The following is an 18,505-nucleotide window of genomic DNA, read 5'->3' as shown; positions in this document are numbered from 1 at the left end:
CACTGCTTATGACCTCGAATATTAAATCACTCATGGCATGGTCAGTGACATCAATGATGACATCAATGATAACATCATCCTTAGAACCACTCACACATCCACCAAGACCCCATACAACCTCTCATATGCCTACTCAGATACCCACACAACCAGTCACATACCCATTGACAGACCCATACAGGTACTCATAAATCCACTTACTCATCCATAACATTACTTATAAACCTACTTAGTCACTCGCCCATCCAGCTACACATACAACTAGTCAGTTACCTATGCAGCCATTCACAAAGGCACACACTTACACATACAGCTCCCCACCCACTCACATAGAGCAACTGTCACACCCACTCACTCACCAATACAGCCACCCACTCACACACAGCTACTCAAACGCTTACTTATACACCCATACAGCTTCTCAGACACCCACTCGCACACAGATACACATAGGCACTCACATATTATATGCTAAAAGTAGTAACACTCATTAGTAGTACATCGAGTATACTAATTAAACTTTTGTAGTAGCTAAGTATGTATGTTTAACAATCATACATTCTTAGAAAACACACTCACTGGATGATGTCATCAGTGATGCCATCAATGATGTCATCAGTGATGTCTTTGACCATATCATAAGTGATGTAATATGGGAGGTCGTTAGCAGTGCATTGTGGGGACGTAAGTTATAGTTAGGTCAGGTAACTATACCTTTTGAATTTCACTGGTTTTGTATGAGTGAAACGTGAGCCCAACTATAATGCCCCTGTAATCTTTGTTTTTTCAGTAAATTTATAAATGTTTTCAAATTTTATTTCCAAACTACAACACCCTTATAACCTTTGGTGTTGTAAGTGAATTTCACACACACACCCCCACACACACGAAATACCCCACACTTTGAACCATGTTTCAAGATGAGAGGTAAGGGTTGAGGCAAGTTTGCTCCTATGGAGGCAATTTTGAAACTCATACATTTCATCCCTGCGTTCCTATTCTACATCCTTCTTTCCGATTCTTACCTTCCCTATCTCCATCTTTTTGTCTTTTTCAATCTTTCTTATCTTCAATGTGTCCATCGGTTTCTGTACTTTTTCCGTCAGACAGTTAATCGTCCTTCCACCCATATATCCATCCATAATTCTTCCTGTCTTTTCCATCCATTCATCCTTATCTCATCCTTGTTTGTCTTTTTATTGCCTTCTTTTTTCATCTATCATTTTCCTATAATATATCTACACATCCCCCATCCATCCACATTCTCTTCCTTCTATTTTTATGTCACCCTCTTTTCTTTCCATCAATAGCACACTTTTGTCATTTTTTTGTATCCACCAATTGTCCTTACTTCTCGCCATCTAACCCTTCACTCCTCTCAATATACCTCTGCATCCATCCATCTCTCCATCCCCTTTACATACATGCCTCCGTCCACTTCTCTCCATTCTCCACCTTTCCTTCTTCGACTGCATGAAGTTGGTTTTCTAGCTTCATGGAGATACAAGTTAAACAGGACATACCTGATCCCCGCTCACGCTGCTTAAGTGCGGAGTTGATGACGCCCTTGCAGGGAGATTCTCCCCTACTTCACCAATCTATTGTCTGATATAAGAATATACATTTATATTTTAAAATATTTAAAAGAACTATACTTTTAAACCAGTAAAAAGAGACCACTTCTTTATTAAAATATTGTATTTATTATTTCTCAATGAAATTACAATAGAGGCTTTCAGCACTTTAGATATAATTTACTTTTCTGAAAGAACCAACCCTGGGGCTCGTGGCCCCCCAGTCGCTGTATCTCCTGTACTCCCCAGGTCTCAGGTAGTATTGGCGTCCTCTGTAATTGGGCTCTTCATAGAAGACCCAGTGCCCATCTTGCACATTGCAGGAGTGGATGTCATTGAAGTGGAACCGTTCGTTAACATTTGGGCAGTCATCTGTGAAGTCCATCATCTGACCCCCAAGGTTGTCTCTTTCGTAAAGCCTGATCCTGAATGAACCCTGATACTGTGGAACGAAATAAAACAAGAAAATACCCTTTAAATATATCGCTGGACTTTGGAAGGTATTATGGCACTTTTTCGTCATCTTATTACTTCTGGTGCCCTATTTTAATGTCTCTGTTATTGTTATCTTCATTTCCTCCCAGTTTCCCTGGTTTATGTTTTCTTCCAAGCTCCTTTGAAAGCCACATTAAGTGGCGTCTGTCGAGCCCTGACCTTTCCTCTACTTCAGTTCATTGGGAACATCAGTGCAGAGAAATGGATGACAAACATATTCACTGAAGACTGAAAATTGAAAACACATGCTGGAAATAAATCAGTTTTAATAACTGTAGTGGAAAATAAGAAGACAATTCTGAAGCAAGGACAGTATGTCCTTATCTTTCAAATGGCATGGACACATGCTGATAAGCGAATATACCTGATTGATAATGTGAGCCTCGCTCATTCTACACAGATCCCTGATTGAATTTAGGAATCGAATCAGTCGCTCCTCCACATGATTAATAAGGTGATGTTGAAGGACATTTGATCTATCTCAAGCACTTTACTTGGAATTGTATTCAAACACGTTACTTTGAATTACACCAGAACTTAAATGTCTATACACAGGTATGTTAGTAGAGAGATAAATAATACCAAATGTGATTAATGGTGCCATATTATCTGATAGCCCACATGGGCCAGAGGTACTTAGGAGGAGTAAGGAATGTGTTCATGACTCTACAACACGTTGAGGACTATATGAATTAAATTGTTAAGAGCCATCCAATTCAGTTATTTATCAACAAGTGAAATAAGTTCCAAAAGGGATATGACTGAATCACTATAATTTTGGATGATGAGAAATATAATAATCATATGTAAAGAACAACCCAACCAAGCACATTGCCAAAGGCTGTGTGTCGTCAGGGGGAGGGGGGTTTACCATCTTCAGGGTTTATGGATGGGTTGGGGACCCTTGAGGGCTTAGTTGCAGGGCCTGGCCATAGGTGCCTGCAAAGGGATTGGGCACAGAGCTTGGTGGGGAGTTGGGCACCAGCGGAGAGGTTGAGCAAAAATACCCGGCTGTGGATGAAATGAATGGCTGAAGGACGTGCCCGGCAGGGACTTGGCCATTTACTGCAGATCAGGCGCAGGCCAGACCCTGCAGCTAATTCAAGCTATGGACCGCAAACCCGCGCCGTGTATGGCCGAAGACTGTGCTTGGCAGGGGGTTGGCTAAATATTATTTAAAAAACTACAGAAACTCACTTGAAAAAATAAAGATGACATTATGGCTCGGTATGGTAATACTATCTTTACATTGGAAAATCCCTAGAAATTCACTGAGAAAACCTAGGGAAACATTACAGTTAGGTAAGATGAAAGAATTTCAGCTTTTGTCAAAAATAAATCCTGAACCTTCACTGATAAAAAAAGCTTTTGCTCTTTATTACTTTTCCCAAACTTTGTAAAAGTAAAAAATATGTAATGTCCAGTCATCTGCAAGTTCACAAACAGGGGGTGATATCCATTTTAATTTTGTAGGTTGCACGCAAAATAATAAAACTCTTATTTTGATTCAATCCTATACATAAACACTTCACATTTAGCATTGGTCTGCAAGGTTCAGCAGAAGAATCCAATAATTTCACCTGAGATTTGATGCATTAAGGTGCGAATAATTATCATTCACAAGTTCCCTTCCACAAAACGCCAATCACAGATGTGCAGAAGGAAATTACTTATTATTCTGGTATTTTAGTTATTCTCATTGGGTGCACCATATAACTTACATGTCAAATGGAGGCTCTTTTTGCTAGAGAGCACATCAAGATAAATGGGCTTGATTCACTTGTGAAGCAGGTACAATCCCAAATGTTTTGTCCAGAAGGACAATTTTGTAAGATGTGTTATTACGTGAATTGGACCTTTGTAACAAGCCCTTGACAACACATTCTCTCAATGTGCACTGGTATCTTTGCAACCTATTATTCTTTGTTGAAATGCTCATTTTATTGCATCCAGGGGTTAGGTGCGGTTTATGACACGCACTGAGGAAATTTCGGCCTGGAAGATCTATGAGGCCACATTAATCCAAATACAGGAACCAGTGCAAAATGGTTTCGATCTGATTTTTGTGCTGGGGTACTTAATAAAGTAGTATACTATCTTTCATGAAAAAATGCATATGATACCAGCTTCGTACTTCTGCTCAAAATAGAATCTGCCAATGTCATTTGTGCAGAAATTAATGCATAAGAAAATCATTCCTTGATGTTGATGGGACACAAAATCATGAAATAACAAATCATGTATTGGCATAAAATCTAAACTTACTTCTGGGATCATCCGGGTAGACCTGATGGAGTCATTGTAGCCATTCCACCGCTGGTAATCGGGGTACTCGCCCTTTCTTAAGTGGTACTGATGCCCCTTAAAGTTGGGATGCTCATACAGCATCCAGCACCCGTTTTGTACTTTGATGGAGTTACAGCGGCTGAAATAGGAGTGCAGGTCAGCAGAGTCAGAGCTGCACTCATAGCAGCGTCCACCAAAGTTACGGTCCTCGTAGAAGATGATCTGCAGGAGAAATTAATAGTACGATTTGGAACCTTAGTTGCATCACAAATCTCTCTGTTCATCAGGCAAGACTGATGTTCACAGTCAGAAAATTGGAATGTTCTTTGCTTGTTCTGATGAAAGTTTTCACTATGAAACTCAGTTCATGTTGCCAAATGTTTGTCTTTTTAGTTTGGAAACCTTTGGGCAGCGATACTAACATTTCACACAACAGAGTGCAGCAAGGTAATATCCTGTGCTGCATTGTGAGAAAGGGTGACATCAGAAATGCACCACATCAACTAAGATATGGTGCATTACTACTGTCTCCTAATGATGGCCAACTGTGTGCTTGCACCCTTGCACTTTGGTGCAGTGGTACCTGTGTTAGGTGTAAGGTAGAAAGGAATACCTTCCTGCACAAAAAGGCATTGTCCTTTATCTACATGTAATGCTGAATGCATACCACATAGAAAAAGTGGTGAAATAAAGATATTTCTTCTTGTTATGACTGAGCCTGGGTGTGTACCATTTTCACGAATTCCTAAGTTTTCAACTGTTTGTAAATCTGTGAATGTGCCAAAATCCATGGATGGATGCATGAGAATGGCAACGATCCACCCATAGAACACCTACCTACCCTAATGTCACTCAAGGCACGAAATGTGCTGCCTTGATTTACCTTAAATTTACTGACTCATGTAGAGCCATGCAAAGTGGCTTTGTAGGGTTTACTAAATCCCACTTAAGGGCTTTGTTGCCTAGTGTTGACTTGTATTACACAAGGGCAATAAAAGCCAATAGTAAATATACCCCCCTTGTGTGATTCATAACTCTTCGAAATAGTTTGCGCCGGGATCGGAGTTTCAAGGTATGTGATAATTATCACAAGACTCCTGTTTTCCCCTGACAAATTTTTGCAGGTGCAACCTGATGAAATATACAATGAGAAAAGGCTGAGAAAGAAGGCAAAACATGAGGATTTTAGTGATTTAAATACTGATTTTGTAATTGAAAATGTAGATTAGGGGGAAGTACACCCAGTAAATACCTCCTATAGGGTAATGAGATTTGTTGACTTTGATCAATCCTTCACCCCCATGCAGTCCACTTGTAATTAGGCTTATTTCAAAGAGCAAGGGTTGAGGCAAAACAAAACAGCACCTGCTTTTACCTGTGACTTGAAAGTTATGGTGATGGTGCTTATGACTCCAAGGAACACAACCCCGTCTGTTCCTTCAAGGGCAAAGCCCAAAAAATTGCAATAAATAATATGGAATCAGCACCCATCTAAGAAATGTTAATTGGCAGTCTCTGTTGTTCTCAAAGTATATAAAAGTTCAAGATCTTATAATAAATAAGTCCGGACTGTTGCAGAATTTTCTGATTCAAATTCTTTATTGTGATAATCCAAGACAGGCAACAAATCCAAGAACATATGTGGATTTCCCTTCTTAGCCAACTCGTTTCGTCTCAAACACTGAGACTTCTTCAGGGCTAAGGATAAAAAGTAAAGAAATTACACACTGTTTAACCTATACATGCAGGCTAAGAAGGGAAATCCATATTATTTATTGCACTTGTAATTAGGCACTCACCCCCACTTCCTGTGCCTATGTCTGGAGGGCTGGTGCTGCCACTGTAACCACAATACCCCAGCCCTTGTAGCGTGGGCTAGGAACATGAGATTGCTGGCTTCCGCACCAGTGGTGGACAAACCCGGCTAGGCAGGGAGCTGTCTGGGTTGCACAGGAGTGGGTGTGGTGAATCCTTTAGCCCCACACAGTTCACTTTTAATCAGGGACAGAACATGTTTTTCGGGGGACTACTGCGTGAGTGTAAATGCCCTCTGCTGTAATAGCAAGTAGATGCTGAGATTCTGCTGTAAATCTATCCATACTACTTCTCCCTGTTATGCTTTTATTTCACATTTAGCAGAAGGTAATATGGACAAGCAGAAAATAAAGCACTTGACCCATCTATGTACCTCACCAAACCAGTAGACCAAAACTATTTCCTAATGTGGTGTGGAATTCAATAAGCTATTAAGATTATCCAGCAGTCCACCACTCTGGCTATGAAGTGACTCCACTCCAGAACCAAAGACTGTGTCACCTTTTGAGCACTTTGCCTGACACAAGCATGAGTCCAGGGTGAATCCCCAAACTTCCTCAGTTGCACATTTGAACGTTACATACCTGTCGAAATGGGGTTTCTAGCTGGCTAGGTTATGCACATGAGCCAAAACATGAGCCAGAACCCACCACTCTTGCTGTTGTTCATTGTAACCCATGGTAATGTGGATATGCCTGGAGTAATTCAATTGTTGTGTATTCCCAAGCCGCTTGGTGCCCATGCACTGATGTGAGGATTTATGACGTGTATGCCTTACATTTTTCCGAATAACAGGCATTACGTCAGGATTTGCCATGTATGTGCAGTGATGGTGTTTTTGTAACCTGTGCAACCTATTAAGTGTTTATAAGATTGCACTACTGATGCAGTTATGGCCATTGCCTTATAGCCAAGTGATTTATGATCGCAATGATGTCATGACAACCGCCTGGTTGGCAAAGTGATTTATGTGATTATGGTCTGAAGTGTTTAATGTACAATACAAAGGATATTATTTATACAACCTTGTGTGGAGTCTCTTTTTGTGCTGTGCCTAACTTGTCACTAGTGGATGTGTGTGTTGCGCACATCCTTTACACATTGCCTCTGGGATAAGCCTGACTGCTCTGCCAAGCTACCAAGGGGGTGAGCATGGGGTATTTTTTGTGTGTAACTCCCTTGCCCTGACTCGAGTGGTGGGTTTTGACTGGCTAAGGTGCATACCCTAGCCAACCAGAAACTCAATTTCTAACAAACAGTGATTACCTTCTATCTAGAAAGAAAATCCAGAAAAGCCCTGTCTGAACATCATTATTTCACCACTGTTTCAACCCGAAAGCACTTTGAGATGCTGCCTCATATATCCATTTGGGCTTTTGCTCTTACATTCCTTCATTTTTAGTTCTTGCATAGGCAGCGCATGCATTGCCTCTATGAGGCATCAGGTAATTAGTATTAGTGGTGAAACTCCACTCATTGCGTTTATATTTGATTTTTAGCTTGCCATTGGTTAAATCTTGCATTGCTCTTTTTATGGAGCTTATTCATTGGCTGGTGGTCCAAAACGTCACTTACTTTTTGCTTCCATTTTGCAGGAATAATTTCAAAAAGGGGGTGGTGATGGACAGAGTATCTGAGTTAATCAGAACACTCCTACCCAGTCAACAGATCAGGGCTTGATCCATCACCGTTTTTTAGCTCACTGCACCATCCCAGTTCAGAACCTGGCTATATGCAAATTAGTCTGTCCCTGGCCCAGTGCATCATGGGAACAGGGCAGACCAAACTACCAAGCCAATTCTTCACTGGAAAGGAAACAAGCTTCCGGGGACTGGTTTCTGGCATTACAGCCGTCTTCGGCCCGGCTTGCTTGAATCCTGATGGTGCAGTGAGCAAGGGACTCATGTCTGAGCATACCCTTCCACACTCATGGTGGGCAAAATAATTTCAGAAAGGGGGTGGTGATGGACAGAGTATCTGAGTTAATCAGAACACTCCTACCCAGTCAACAGATCAGGGCTTGATCCATCACCGTTTTTTAGCTCACTGCACCATCCCAGTTCAGAACCTGGCTATATGCAAATTAGTCTGTCCCTGGCCCAGTGCATCATGGGAACAGGGCAGACCAAACTACCAAGCCAATTCTTCACTGGAAAGGAAACAAGCTTCCGGGGACAGGTTTCTGGCATTCCAGCCGTCTTCGGCCCGGCTTGCTTGAATCCTGATGGTGCACTGAGCAAGGGACTCATGTCTGAGCATACCCTTCCACACTCAGAGCTACGGCCGTTACGGACAATCTGCTGACACACAGTCAAGTTACGGACAACAACCGAGTGGGTACGGATCATTTTATTGGCAAACACAAACGCAGCAGACACAAGAAACCTGTAAGTATGTAGAGTCTTTATTTTGGTTTTGAATTGCTTGATTTTAAAATGTCTGTGTTTACCCAATGGGCAGGTTCCAAATGCATATTCTACCCCTTTTCTAGTGTTGCTTTTTTCTGACTATCTGAAACGGGCACATAGTTCATTTAGGTGGTGGGGGGACGGAAATATTTGTTTCAAATATGGTAATTGGCGACACAGCAATCACCCGTGTGTGGAATATTTTAACATTGAAGTCTCAATTTGGGGTTGATTACAATGTCCCGGGAGGCGCCAGTCCTCCATGGCAGTGGTCCATGGCCGCTTCCCCCTTTCTCCTCCTCTTGTTGCTCTAACTTTCCACGCCCCCTCCTCCTCCTCATTTGTGTCTCTTGCTGTCTACTCTCAGCCCTCCCGTCAGGACCCCATTTCTCTCTCTTACCCGCTCTGTCTTATACTACCCCCTTCCTTTGGCACCCTGTGTTTTTGTGGTCTTTTTCTACATTCTCGCGTACTAGCCCAACCTTCCTGTGAGCTCTCGCTCTCCCCCCAAAACATCCCTGTTTTCCATTGAGAATTATTTCACTTTTATTGATTATGCCATTGTTTATTTACATAGAAAAAAAAAAGGAGCTAGGTCCTGGGACGTGTAGTCAGTTGGACCAACAGTATAAGGAAAACATTTTTTACCAACTACAAGTTGTTTTAAACCTACTATTTATAGGAGAAAAAACTTACCATATGAAACTTATAGGTAATTGGGGCATATATTATTCGTGCCCTTTTATTTCATTATTTTCTGATTTTTTCAAAAGTATAAATATGTCATGAGAATTGGGAAACTAAACGTTTTCTACACATTTAACAATTTCTAGTCATATATACAAATATACAATACAGTTACAATATACAATTTAGACAATATAATACAACATTTACTATGCAATATATACAGACAAATATTTCTCTAAACAAAAGAATCAAGAGTAAAGCTTGCGACTCATAAGACAATTTGATCACAAACCTAATTGTAAACAATTTTTTACACAACAATGGACCCTAGATAAATTATATGGTCCAATTAAGCAGCTATTTGCTATCCTTTGTCCTAGTGCCGACGCGTTTCGAACTCAGTATATTCAATTACGAGTTCTCATCAGGGCTTGATCTCTTGGGTATTTCTGGAAGTATATAAAAAACAAAGCGGTCTTACTTTTTTTGTTCTTGGCCTAGCTGCCTTTTAGCTGCATGTACAAATGTCTAAATAATTACCTTTGGGTTGGCAGCCGCCGATCCGCAGGTATTTTGTTTATTTTTCTTTCTTTCAGGCTGGAGTTAATGGGACCTGGGGGTGAGTAAGGACCTGATGTAACTTATGTATAAGCTCTATTCAAATCGGCTTTGCTAAAGCTTAATTGCACTTATTCCCAACATACCTTTGGGGCTTCTTTAGAAGATCTTTAACGGAGCCACTGGGGTATCATGCACTGCAATCCACGGCACTTTATCTGCCTGAGGAATGACAGTGCATTACTTTCATTATACATCCTCACCAAAGAGAAAATCGAGAAGGGGTTCATTACTTCAAAAATCCTACCTTGCTGGCCCTTTTGGTTTAATGCTCAGGCTGCAGCGTTTTTTACTCTCTCTCACTGGTGTTTGGCATGCATGCCTGTGGAGAAAAGTACAAATCTGATTCAAAGATCTGGTCTATTTACAAAACACCCAGCAAAGGCATTCACAACGCTAAAAAGGACATACCTGGCGGGCGCGCCGCTTTTCCTAAATCTACAGCGTGTCTCGCTGGTTATTCTTTTATGACGAATTCACTCGTTATGCTCGAACTCCGGTCTATGCACCAATTTGTTTACCTGTTCAAAGAAACACTCGTTTAGGCTCCATACCGCGAAGGGAGGTTTGCTTAAGCCCTAGCTCAGAACTTGCACTTACTTTCAAGAGACGGCAATCCGGCGACTTGCTCCTCGAGTCTGTGGATGCGGCGGCCATCTTGCAGTGGCTTTCTAAGTCCACCACTTAATGACAGAGAATCAGATCGTCCGTGGCGGCCATCTTTGAGTGGATAACGAACAGGGGGGGGAAGATCAAAACCACACAGTGTGACCAGATTTTTACACCAAAATGTGTTTGCTGACCTTATTTTTACAGCCTAGCAATTTCCGACAGGGAGTTCATACCGTGCAATGCACTATTGAATTTCAGAATAAGGTATGCCTCTTTCTGCAGCAATATCAAATCTGAGCCCCTGTTCGTTATCAAGTTAAACAAATTGGTGCATAGACCGGAGTTCGAGCATAACGAGTGAATTCGTCATAAAAGAATAACCAGCGAGACACGCTGTAGATTTAGGAAAAGCGGCGCGCCCGCCAGGTATGTCCTTTTTTAGCGTTGTGAATGCCTTTGCTGGGTGTTTTGTAAATAGACCAGATCTTTGAATCAGATTTGTACTTTTCTCCACAGGCATGCATGCCAAACACCAGTGAGAGAGAGTGAAAAACGCTGCAGCCTGAGCATTAAACCAAAAGGGCCAGCAAGGTAGGATTTTTGAAGTAATGAACCCCTTCTCGATTTTCTCTTTGGTGAGGATGTATAATGAAAGTAATGCACTGTCATTCCTCAGGCAGATAAAGTGCCGTGGATTGCAGTGCATGATACCCCAGTGGCTCCGTTAAAGATCTTCTAAAGAAGCCCCAAAGGTATGTTGGGAATAAGTGCAATTAAGCTTTAGCAAAGCCGATTTGAATAGAGCTTATACATAAGTTACATCAGGTCCTTACTCACCCCCAGGTCCCATTAACTCCAGCCTGAAAGAAAGAAAATAAACAAAATACCTGCGGATCGGCGGCTGCCAACCCAAAGGTAATTATTTAGACATTTGTACATGCAGCTAAAAGGCAGCTAGGCCAAGAACAAAAAAAGTAAGACCGCTTTGTTTTTTATATACTTCCAGAAATACCCAAGAGATCAAGCCCTGATGAGAACTCGTAATTGAATATACTGAGTTCGAAACGCGTCGGCACTAGGACAAAGGATAGCAAATAGCTGCTTAATTGGACCATATAATTTATCTAGGGTCCATTGTTGTGTAAAAAATTGTTTACAATTAGGTTTGTGATCAAATTGTCTTATGAGTCGCAAGCTTTACTCTTGATTCTTTTGTTTAGAGAAATATTTGTCTGTATATATTGCAAAGTAAATGTTGTATTATATTGTCTAAATTGTATATTGTAACTGTATTGTATATTTGTATATATGACTAGAAATTGTTAAATGTGTAGAAAACGTTTAGTTTCCCAATTCTCATGACATATTTATACTTTTGAAAAAATCAGAAAATAATGAAATAAAAGGGCACGAATAATATATGCCCCAATTACCTATAAGTTTCATATGGTAAGTTTTTTCTCCTATAAATAGTAGGTTTAAAACAACTTGTAGTTGGTAAAAATTGTTTATTTACAAGCATTATTGGCCTCGCAGGGGTTTGGTAGATTCCGCATTATTGGCAACGATTTACACCCGATCCTGCTGGTGGGTTTCATCTGACGAGTTTTTTTTTTTTTTCGTTGCTTCTCCTTTCAGTCCAGCTCCGAACTTAAATGCACCCCATGTGCTGGGCATTGGCTCTGAGTGACCTGCAGCCCGCTTGGACATTCCCACGGAAGTGGTCCTCCTTGCTCCCCTCCCTTTTGTTTTCAACCTCTTACCATGTTCCTTTCAGCACTCTCCTCTCTCCAGTGTCATAATGCAAAATGATGCCCCTCCAACCAATACAGAGTATCTAGAGGGTTTATGAGGCTCCCATCTCTGAAATCATTAATTCAGCTTGGGCAGGATGTGGTCCCACTGAAGGGTTTAGGAGCACCTCAAGGAGTGACCCCCCCCCGCACCTCAAGGTCTACAGGGGCCAGCGTTACGTCCCTGCTCTCTTCTTCACTTCTGTTTTGTTACGTCTTAATCCCTCTTGTTTTCTGTTCCAATTTTTCTCTCTCCCTCCCCCCTCCCTCCCTCTGCACGTTTATCTCGTCTCCTACCTTCCACGGTTCTCTCTTTACCCTTACTTCGCTCTGTACCTTTACACTGCTCTTGCTCCCCATCAGGCCTTCTGCGCAGCTTCTGCGGCAAGTGGGCAGTACTGGGTAGTATCGCCCTTGGTAACCCTGTCTTTTCACCTCCCTGTCCTTTGTCCCAGTCTGCTGATCACTGAACGTGGTTAGCAAACACTCTCAAGGTTTCCTTGACTCCCCAGTGGCTGGTGGGGCAGAGGAGTCAACAATTCCCTGTTGGAAGTGGTTAACTAGTTCTAGATTCAGGTATGAAATATTTGAGGCACAATTTGTACGTTTTACTGATTTTCTTTAACACAAAAAAACCCAGAAAATAACTTGTTAGCTTGTATATATATATATTTTTTAAACGGAATATGCAACATGCATTTGCAATGCAATAGGTCTTGCATTTGCGAGAGTTTGAGCTTTTGGCATTGTAAATGGCAATGCCTTTTATTTATGTGTTTTGAAAACCTGCAAGTATTGTGTAAACATGCACTTTGTACTTATAAGAGTTTCTTTCGATACGCAAGGCTGGCATAACTGTGCCTCTTTGTACTTGTAGTCTATGCTTACCAGAAGCCAGGCTGGCAGTTACAGCCAGCCTGGCGTGTCATACAGAATTACAGGTTTTCAAAACACATAAATAAAAGACATTCTCATTTACATTGCCAATAGCTTAAACTCTCGTTCATTCCCTCAAACATTTTCACTTTTGCATTAATGATTTCAATATGTTGTCCCACTTAAGCAGAGTGTATCCTCGTCGTGAACAACCTAACACTGATAATGCATTTTGATTCTTCCCTTTGCTAACACAAATATGAAAAAGACGATAAGTGAATCTAATAGATATAAACTACCTGTACACTATGTAGCTAATTCTACTTTAATTCATTTTCTCTCTCATTATGTTTGTCCATTTTGCGTTGATTTTTTTAAACCCCAAGCCTGAACATTATAAAAGACTTTATTTAGAGGCGCATAGTCAGAAAATATGGGAAACATCCATAACAACGCAGGCATTACCCCGCACTGCTATTACAACGCTGCTAATACAACGCAAGTCGTTACAACGACTTGCGCTGGAGGGAGCTGTAGGATAGGGAATCGTTTAATTTTCTATTCCAACACCTTCCCTACTGTCAATGTGGGCTGGAGTTGGAATACAAAATTAAACTATTCCACTATCCAGCGCCCTCCAACGCAAGTCGTTGTAACGACTTGCGTTGTAAAAACAGCGTTGTAATGGCATGCGGGGTAAAAGCCCGCGTTGTAATGCCGTACAACCGAAAAATATCTCCCAATCATTTTCCATCATCTTTCAAAATAAATAAACTCCACTTTATGGCAAACCTTTGTGAACCTTCAGTTCATTACAACTATGCGAATTTCCTAATGTGCGTTTAAAAATGTATATCTTTAAAAATATGTCCATTTAGGAAGATTAGGCAGCAGTATGTTTACTGAATATTCTAGATGCCGCTGTTCCTCTCAAAACCAAATTACATTTTAGTCATTTTGGGCAAATTAAATTGCATTACATAGTCACAGATTTACTCCAGGAGCGGTGCCATTTTTTATACATAAACTCCCTATTAAACCTTTACTCTTTATTAGCCACGATGTGTAACAAGCTAAATGCAACTTGGAGCATGTGCTTTATAATCACGTGTCCCCTCAAGAGAATCTTCACCCAATCATCTCCAGGCTGACCATCCTTAGTATGGTGTTTGAATAAGCACGCACTTAGGTCACATATGATACAGCACACATTGGGCTCCATTCTCCCGGGTCTGCTTTATAATGTTATAATCCATTTATAACGTGTACAGATACTCAAGACTGTCCCAGCGCAGGCAGTGAGCTTGACAGTGGTGGTTCTGGGATTAAATGGGCTTTTAAAAAAAGTAGTGTCTTTAGTTTCTTCTTGAACAGCCTAGTATCCTCAGTATTCCGAAGCTCCACGGAGAGCGAGTTCCAGGCTTTGGCTACTTTGACAAAAAGGTATCAACCCCCCAGACGAGTCCTGCGGAAGCGAGGGACTACTGCCAATTGCTGCCCGGAAGACCACAAAGTTCTGGGAGGGACATGGAAGGAAAAGCGCCTCCTAAGATACGCCGCCCCTAGTCCATGCAAGGCTCTATGAGCCAGAGTAAGGGCTTTGAACTGAACTCTGTAGGCTACAGGGTGCCAGTGAAGATCCCGCAGATGCTGTATCACACTTGATCTTCCTGGAATGTCAAGCAGAAGCCTGGCTGCCCCATTCTGTATTGTCTGCAATTTTGTTTAACAGGTAGCCAGGTATGCCAATGTATAACGCATTGGCATACTCGATGCGTGACAAGATCAGAGCCCAAGCCACCATTTCCTTGGCTGGCCTGGGTAACAGAGGGAGAAAGTTTCTGAGTGATTTGAGTGTGCCGAAGCATACCCCAGCAAACCTCTTAATCTGCCCGGAGAACCTAAGGTCCTCCCCAAACCATACCCCCAAGTTCTTGGCAGGGTTGCCCACTGAATTGGGCAGAGGGAACTTTGAGGGACACAGAGTCTCCCTGAAAGATGGGGGAAAGATTCATACAATAGGACCTCCAACTTGTCCTCGTTGCACTTCAGCTGCGCTAGTGCAAGCCATTTAAAAACAGTAGAAAGACAGTTGTGTGCTGTTTCCAGAGACAAGTCGTTTTCCCTCCAAGTAACGAGGAGCTGGGTATCTTCTGCATAGGCTATGATCTTGGCTCCCAGCTCCTATGCAAGATAAATCAGGGGCATAATATAGATATTAAAAAGCAGAGGACTCAGAGTAGAGCCCTGCGGAACTCCCATGGACACCCTTCTGGGGGCCGATGAAAATGGTGGCAACCAAACCTGCTGGGTGCGATCCTCTAAAAAGGCTTTAAGCCAATCCCAGACGCTCCAATTTTTGAAAGACGGGCAAGTGGTTGTTGATGGGGTACTGTATCAAAGGCGGCAGAGAGGTCTAATAAAATCAGAGCTTCTCTGCCACCTGCAGCCAAGCACTCCCTTATTGCCTCTGGCATTTAAACTAGAGCAATCTCTGTGCTGTAGGTCACCCTGAATCTGGATTGGGCTGCATGAAGTGCACCAGATGACTCAACAAAGACTGGCAAGCTGTCTAAAGACAGCTTTCTCGCACACCTTTGCTACAGCAGGAAGAAGGGAGATAGGGTGATAGCTAGCGGGAATGGCAGGATCTAAAGAGGGCTTTTCAGAAGCTGTAACAATTTTGCCTGTTTCCATGACAATGGGACTGTAGCGGTCAGGAGAGACAAATTAATGATGGTGTTTACCTCCGGATTAACCCCCTCCTCAGCCCCTGCTAGTAACCTAGCCAGACATGGGTCTGTTGGAGAACTCGACTTAAGTGATTTAGGAATAGACAATGAGTCCAACAGAGCGATAGGAGAAAATTCGATCAGCAGGGGAGCTGGCGGAGTGGAAACTAAAATGTTCGGGAAGTGGTACCCTGCCTGCTCAGGGAACCAGTCCCTATGCTATTCTGAAATACCTGTTTTTTCTCAACAGCTCCTCACACCATTCCTCTGAAGCAAGGAGAGCAATACGCTCAGCGCAAGGTGTTAAAAAACTCTGGACAATGGCGAAAATTTCCTTACAGATGTTGTTAGACCTGGCAATGCGCTCTGCATAAAAGCTGCTCGCCTCCATGAAGGCTTCACAGAAGTCCCTCTGAGCCTTTCTTAGAGTAGTTTTAGCCAAGGGGCAGTATTCCAATCTCCAGCTCCGTTCAAGTTTTTTAAGTTCTTTAAGTTTGCTGGAGTACCAGGGTTTTGAGGGTGCATTTCTTACTTGTCTATTAGAGAGGGGCATGGTTATGGATTTGATCGCCTGGGAAATCCAATTAGAAAGGCTCTCTAGCGCTCCTTCCAAATTAAAAGCGGCAGTAGGCCCTGTGTCTAGCAGAGCCTTGCAAAAAACAGGAGTGTCTATTCTCTGCGACGGTCTTCCTTGAGACAGTCTTTTAGCGTAGAGAGGCTTTGCGATGATCCAAGAGAACTGGGTCAGAAAATGATCTGACCAAGAGACTTGGAGGGGTTCCCTGATGGATAAAGGAAAGACCAAGTCTATAGTATGTCCCCCCTTATGGGAGGGAGAGCTGATCCATTGTGTCAATTGTGCCAAATTAAGCGAGTAATTTAGTTCCCTAGTATCACTAGCCTCTGAACAATCTGAATGGATATTGAAATCGCCCAAAAGTAAGAAATTTGAAAAGCGTAGCACCCGAGGGACAATTACTTCATCCAGCGCTTTCAAAAAAGATCTGGTGGGGCCGGGGGGCGGATACACCCCAATGCCGCCTAATGTAAAATGTGGTGACATAGTGATGGCAAAATCAAGTGCCTCCCCATTGTCAATGCCTGGTGTCTGGTGTTTCCTTGCTGGAAAAAACCCACAAGTCCCTAAACACCACTGCTATCCCTCCACCCCTACCCACCCCTAACCACTTTACGGTCTGCCCTCGCTATTTTGTAACCCCTAGGGATGGCTAACTCAATCGTCGGGGTAGAAAACTCGTTGAGCCATGTCTTCGTTAAAAATAATAGATCTAGCTGCTCATCTAAGAGGAGCTCAAATACTTCTGGGACATGCTTTACAAGTGAGCTGGAGTTTATTAACGCTGCCCAAATACAGACCTTCTTCAGTCCCCCTTCTGAATAATAGTTGCCAGGGCAGCTGTCAGAGCAGGAACTGTCAGCTCAATTCGAAAGCGAAATTTGCAATTATCTCATATCCCCGTCAGATTTTGGAGCACAGCCCAGTGACAATCGCATTTACAGTTATGGTGATTAAGACCCAGGAGTTAATGAAGGCTAAAACACCTTTGACCGCCCTGCGGCTACAACCAAAAATGGGCAGCATGGCTGGCGCTGGACGCTTCCGGGACGCGGACGGGCGTAGACGGGCTTGCTTTAGGCACAACTTCGGCGCGCCGGTGGGCCGCCCACTGCGCGCCTCCGCTGCGCGTCCGTGAAGGCATGCAAGTTTTGCAGGGTATTCCCTCCCCCAACTAGAACGCCAACTCCAGCCAGGGCAAGGAATCTGAATTACACCCAAAATGGAGCAGTGCCCTCTGCTCAATCGGCACTAATTGCCGCGGCGGACCGGGGCAGGCAAAGCACACCTTTGAAAGCTTTGAATGTGGGGAAATTGCTTCAGTAGAAATAAACCTACATTTGAGTCCAAACATGGGATTCACAAAAAAACTCGGAAGCATCTCCAGGATCTCTGTGCCAACCTTAGATTTCCAGGAGTACACACATGTAAGCAGGCAGAGTTTTCTCTAAGTGGAAATTCTGTATGCATTAATCTTATACAAATGTGTTTCTGTATACTTAATTTAATTTTGTTTTTCTACAGGGAACTTAACTGTAGATGAGTTACTAAAATACATTTCTAGTAGTTGCGGGGTAGCTAGCGCCACAAACACACGCACAAACACCCATACACGGCTCTGAACTGGACTCTTTTGAACGAAAACGTTAGTCTTACCTTTCCCATGTTGGCTGTTGGATTTGGTACGTCTCTACCCATAGACGAAGCCTTTATATACACACACACTCACACCAGGAATGCAAGCTCAACAGGGTTTGCATTTCTGCCAACTATTGAGAATGCAGGCCCCTATTCATCCTGTATTGTGCTAGGGGACGTTTGTACTTTGTATGTGTTGGTTTTGTTTGTGTTCATAATGAGGGTGGGGGCGGGAGTGATGGTTCAATGACATTGTCAGACGAAACCTGCAGTCCAGAACAGCGCCGGACAGGAGTGCTATTGTGCATTATTTGCTGACAACATTCGTGCCAGGCTTGGCCTTAGCCATAAATGAACGGGTAGCAGGTAATAAATACAGTGTTGCTATTAC

The 18,505-nt window shown here is 42.6% G+C and overlaps 1 protein-coding gene across 1 annotated transcript; it reads right to left on the bottom strand.

Moving 5' to 3' along the window:
- Positions 1–1,680: 1,680 nt before the first annotated feature.
- On the bottom strand, positions 1,681–18,180 carry LOC144824589 (gamma-crystallin-1-like). Its single transcript, XM_078683642.1, has 3 exons — positions 18,133–18,180; positions 4,335–4,577; positions 1,681–2,016 (listed from the first exon to the last, which is right to left on the bottom strand). The coding sequence occupies exons 1-3, from the start codon at positions 18,172–18,174 to the stop codon at positions 1,744–1,746; spliced, it is 558 nt and encodes a 185-aa protein (XP_078539768.1). The 5' UTR covers positions 18,175–18,180; the 3' UTR covers positions 1,681–1,743.
- Between the last annotated feature and the right edge of the window lie 325 nt (positions 18,181–18,505).

This window comes from Lissotriton helveticus, chromosome 3_1 (genome assembly GCF_964261635.1).
Source record: "Lissotriton helveticus chromosome 3_1, aLisHel1.1, whole genome shotgun sequence".
NCBI lineage: Eukaryota > Metazoa > Chordata > Amphibia > Caudata > Salamandridae > Lissotriton > Lissotriton helveticus.
This window is presented reverse-complemented; position numbering and strand designations above follow the sequence as displayed.

Excerpts from the sequence above, each read along its gene's own strand:
- LOC144824589 (XM_078683642.1), bottom strand. The coding sequence starts at position 18,174 with ATGGGTAGAGACGTACCAAATCCAACAGCCAACATGGGAAAG. Across the intron at positions 4,578-18,132 it reads CAACAGCCAACATGGGAAAG|ATCATCTTCTACGAGGACCG; the intron begins GTAAGACTAACG and ends TTTCTCCTGCAG. Across the intron at positions 2,017-4,334 it reads CTACCCGGATGATCCCAGAA|TATCAGGGTTCATTCAGGAT; the intron begins GTAAGTTTAGAT and ends TTCGTTCCACAG.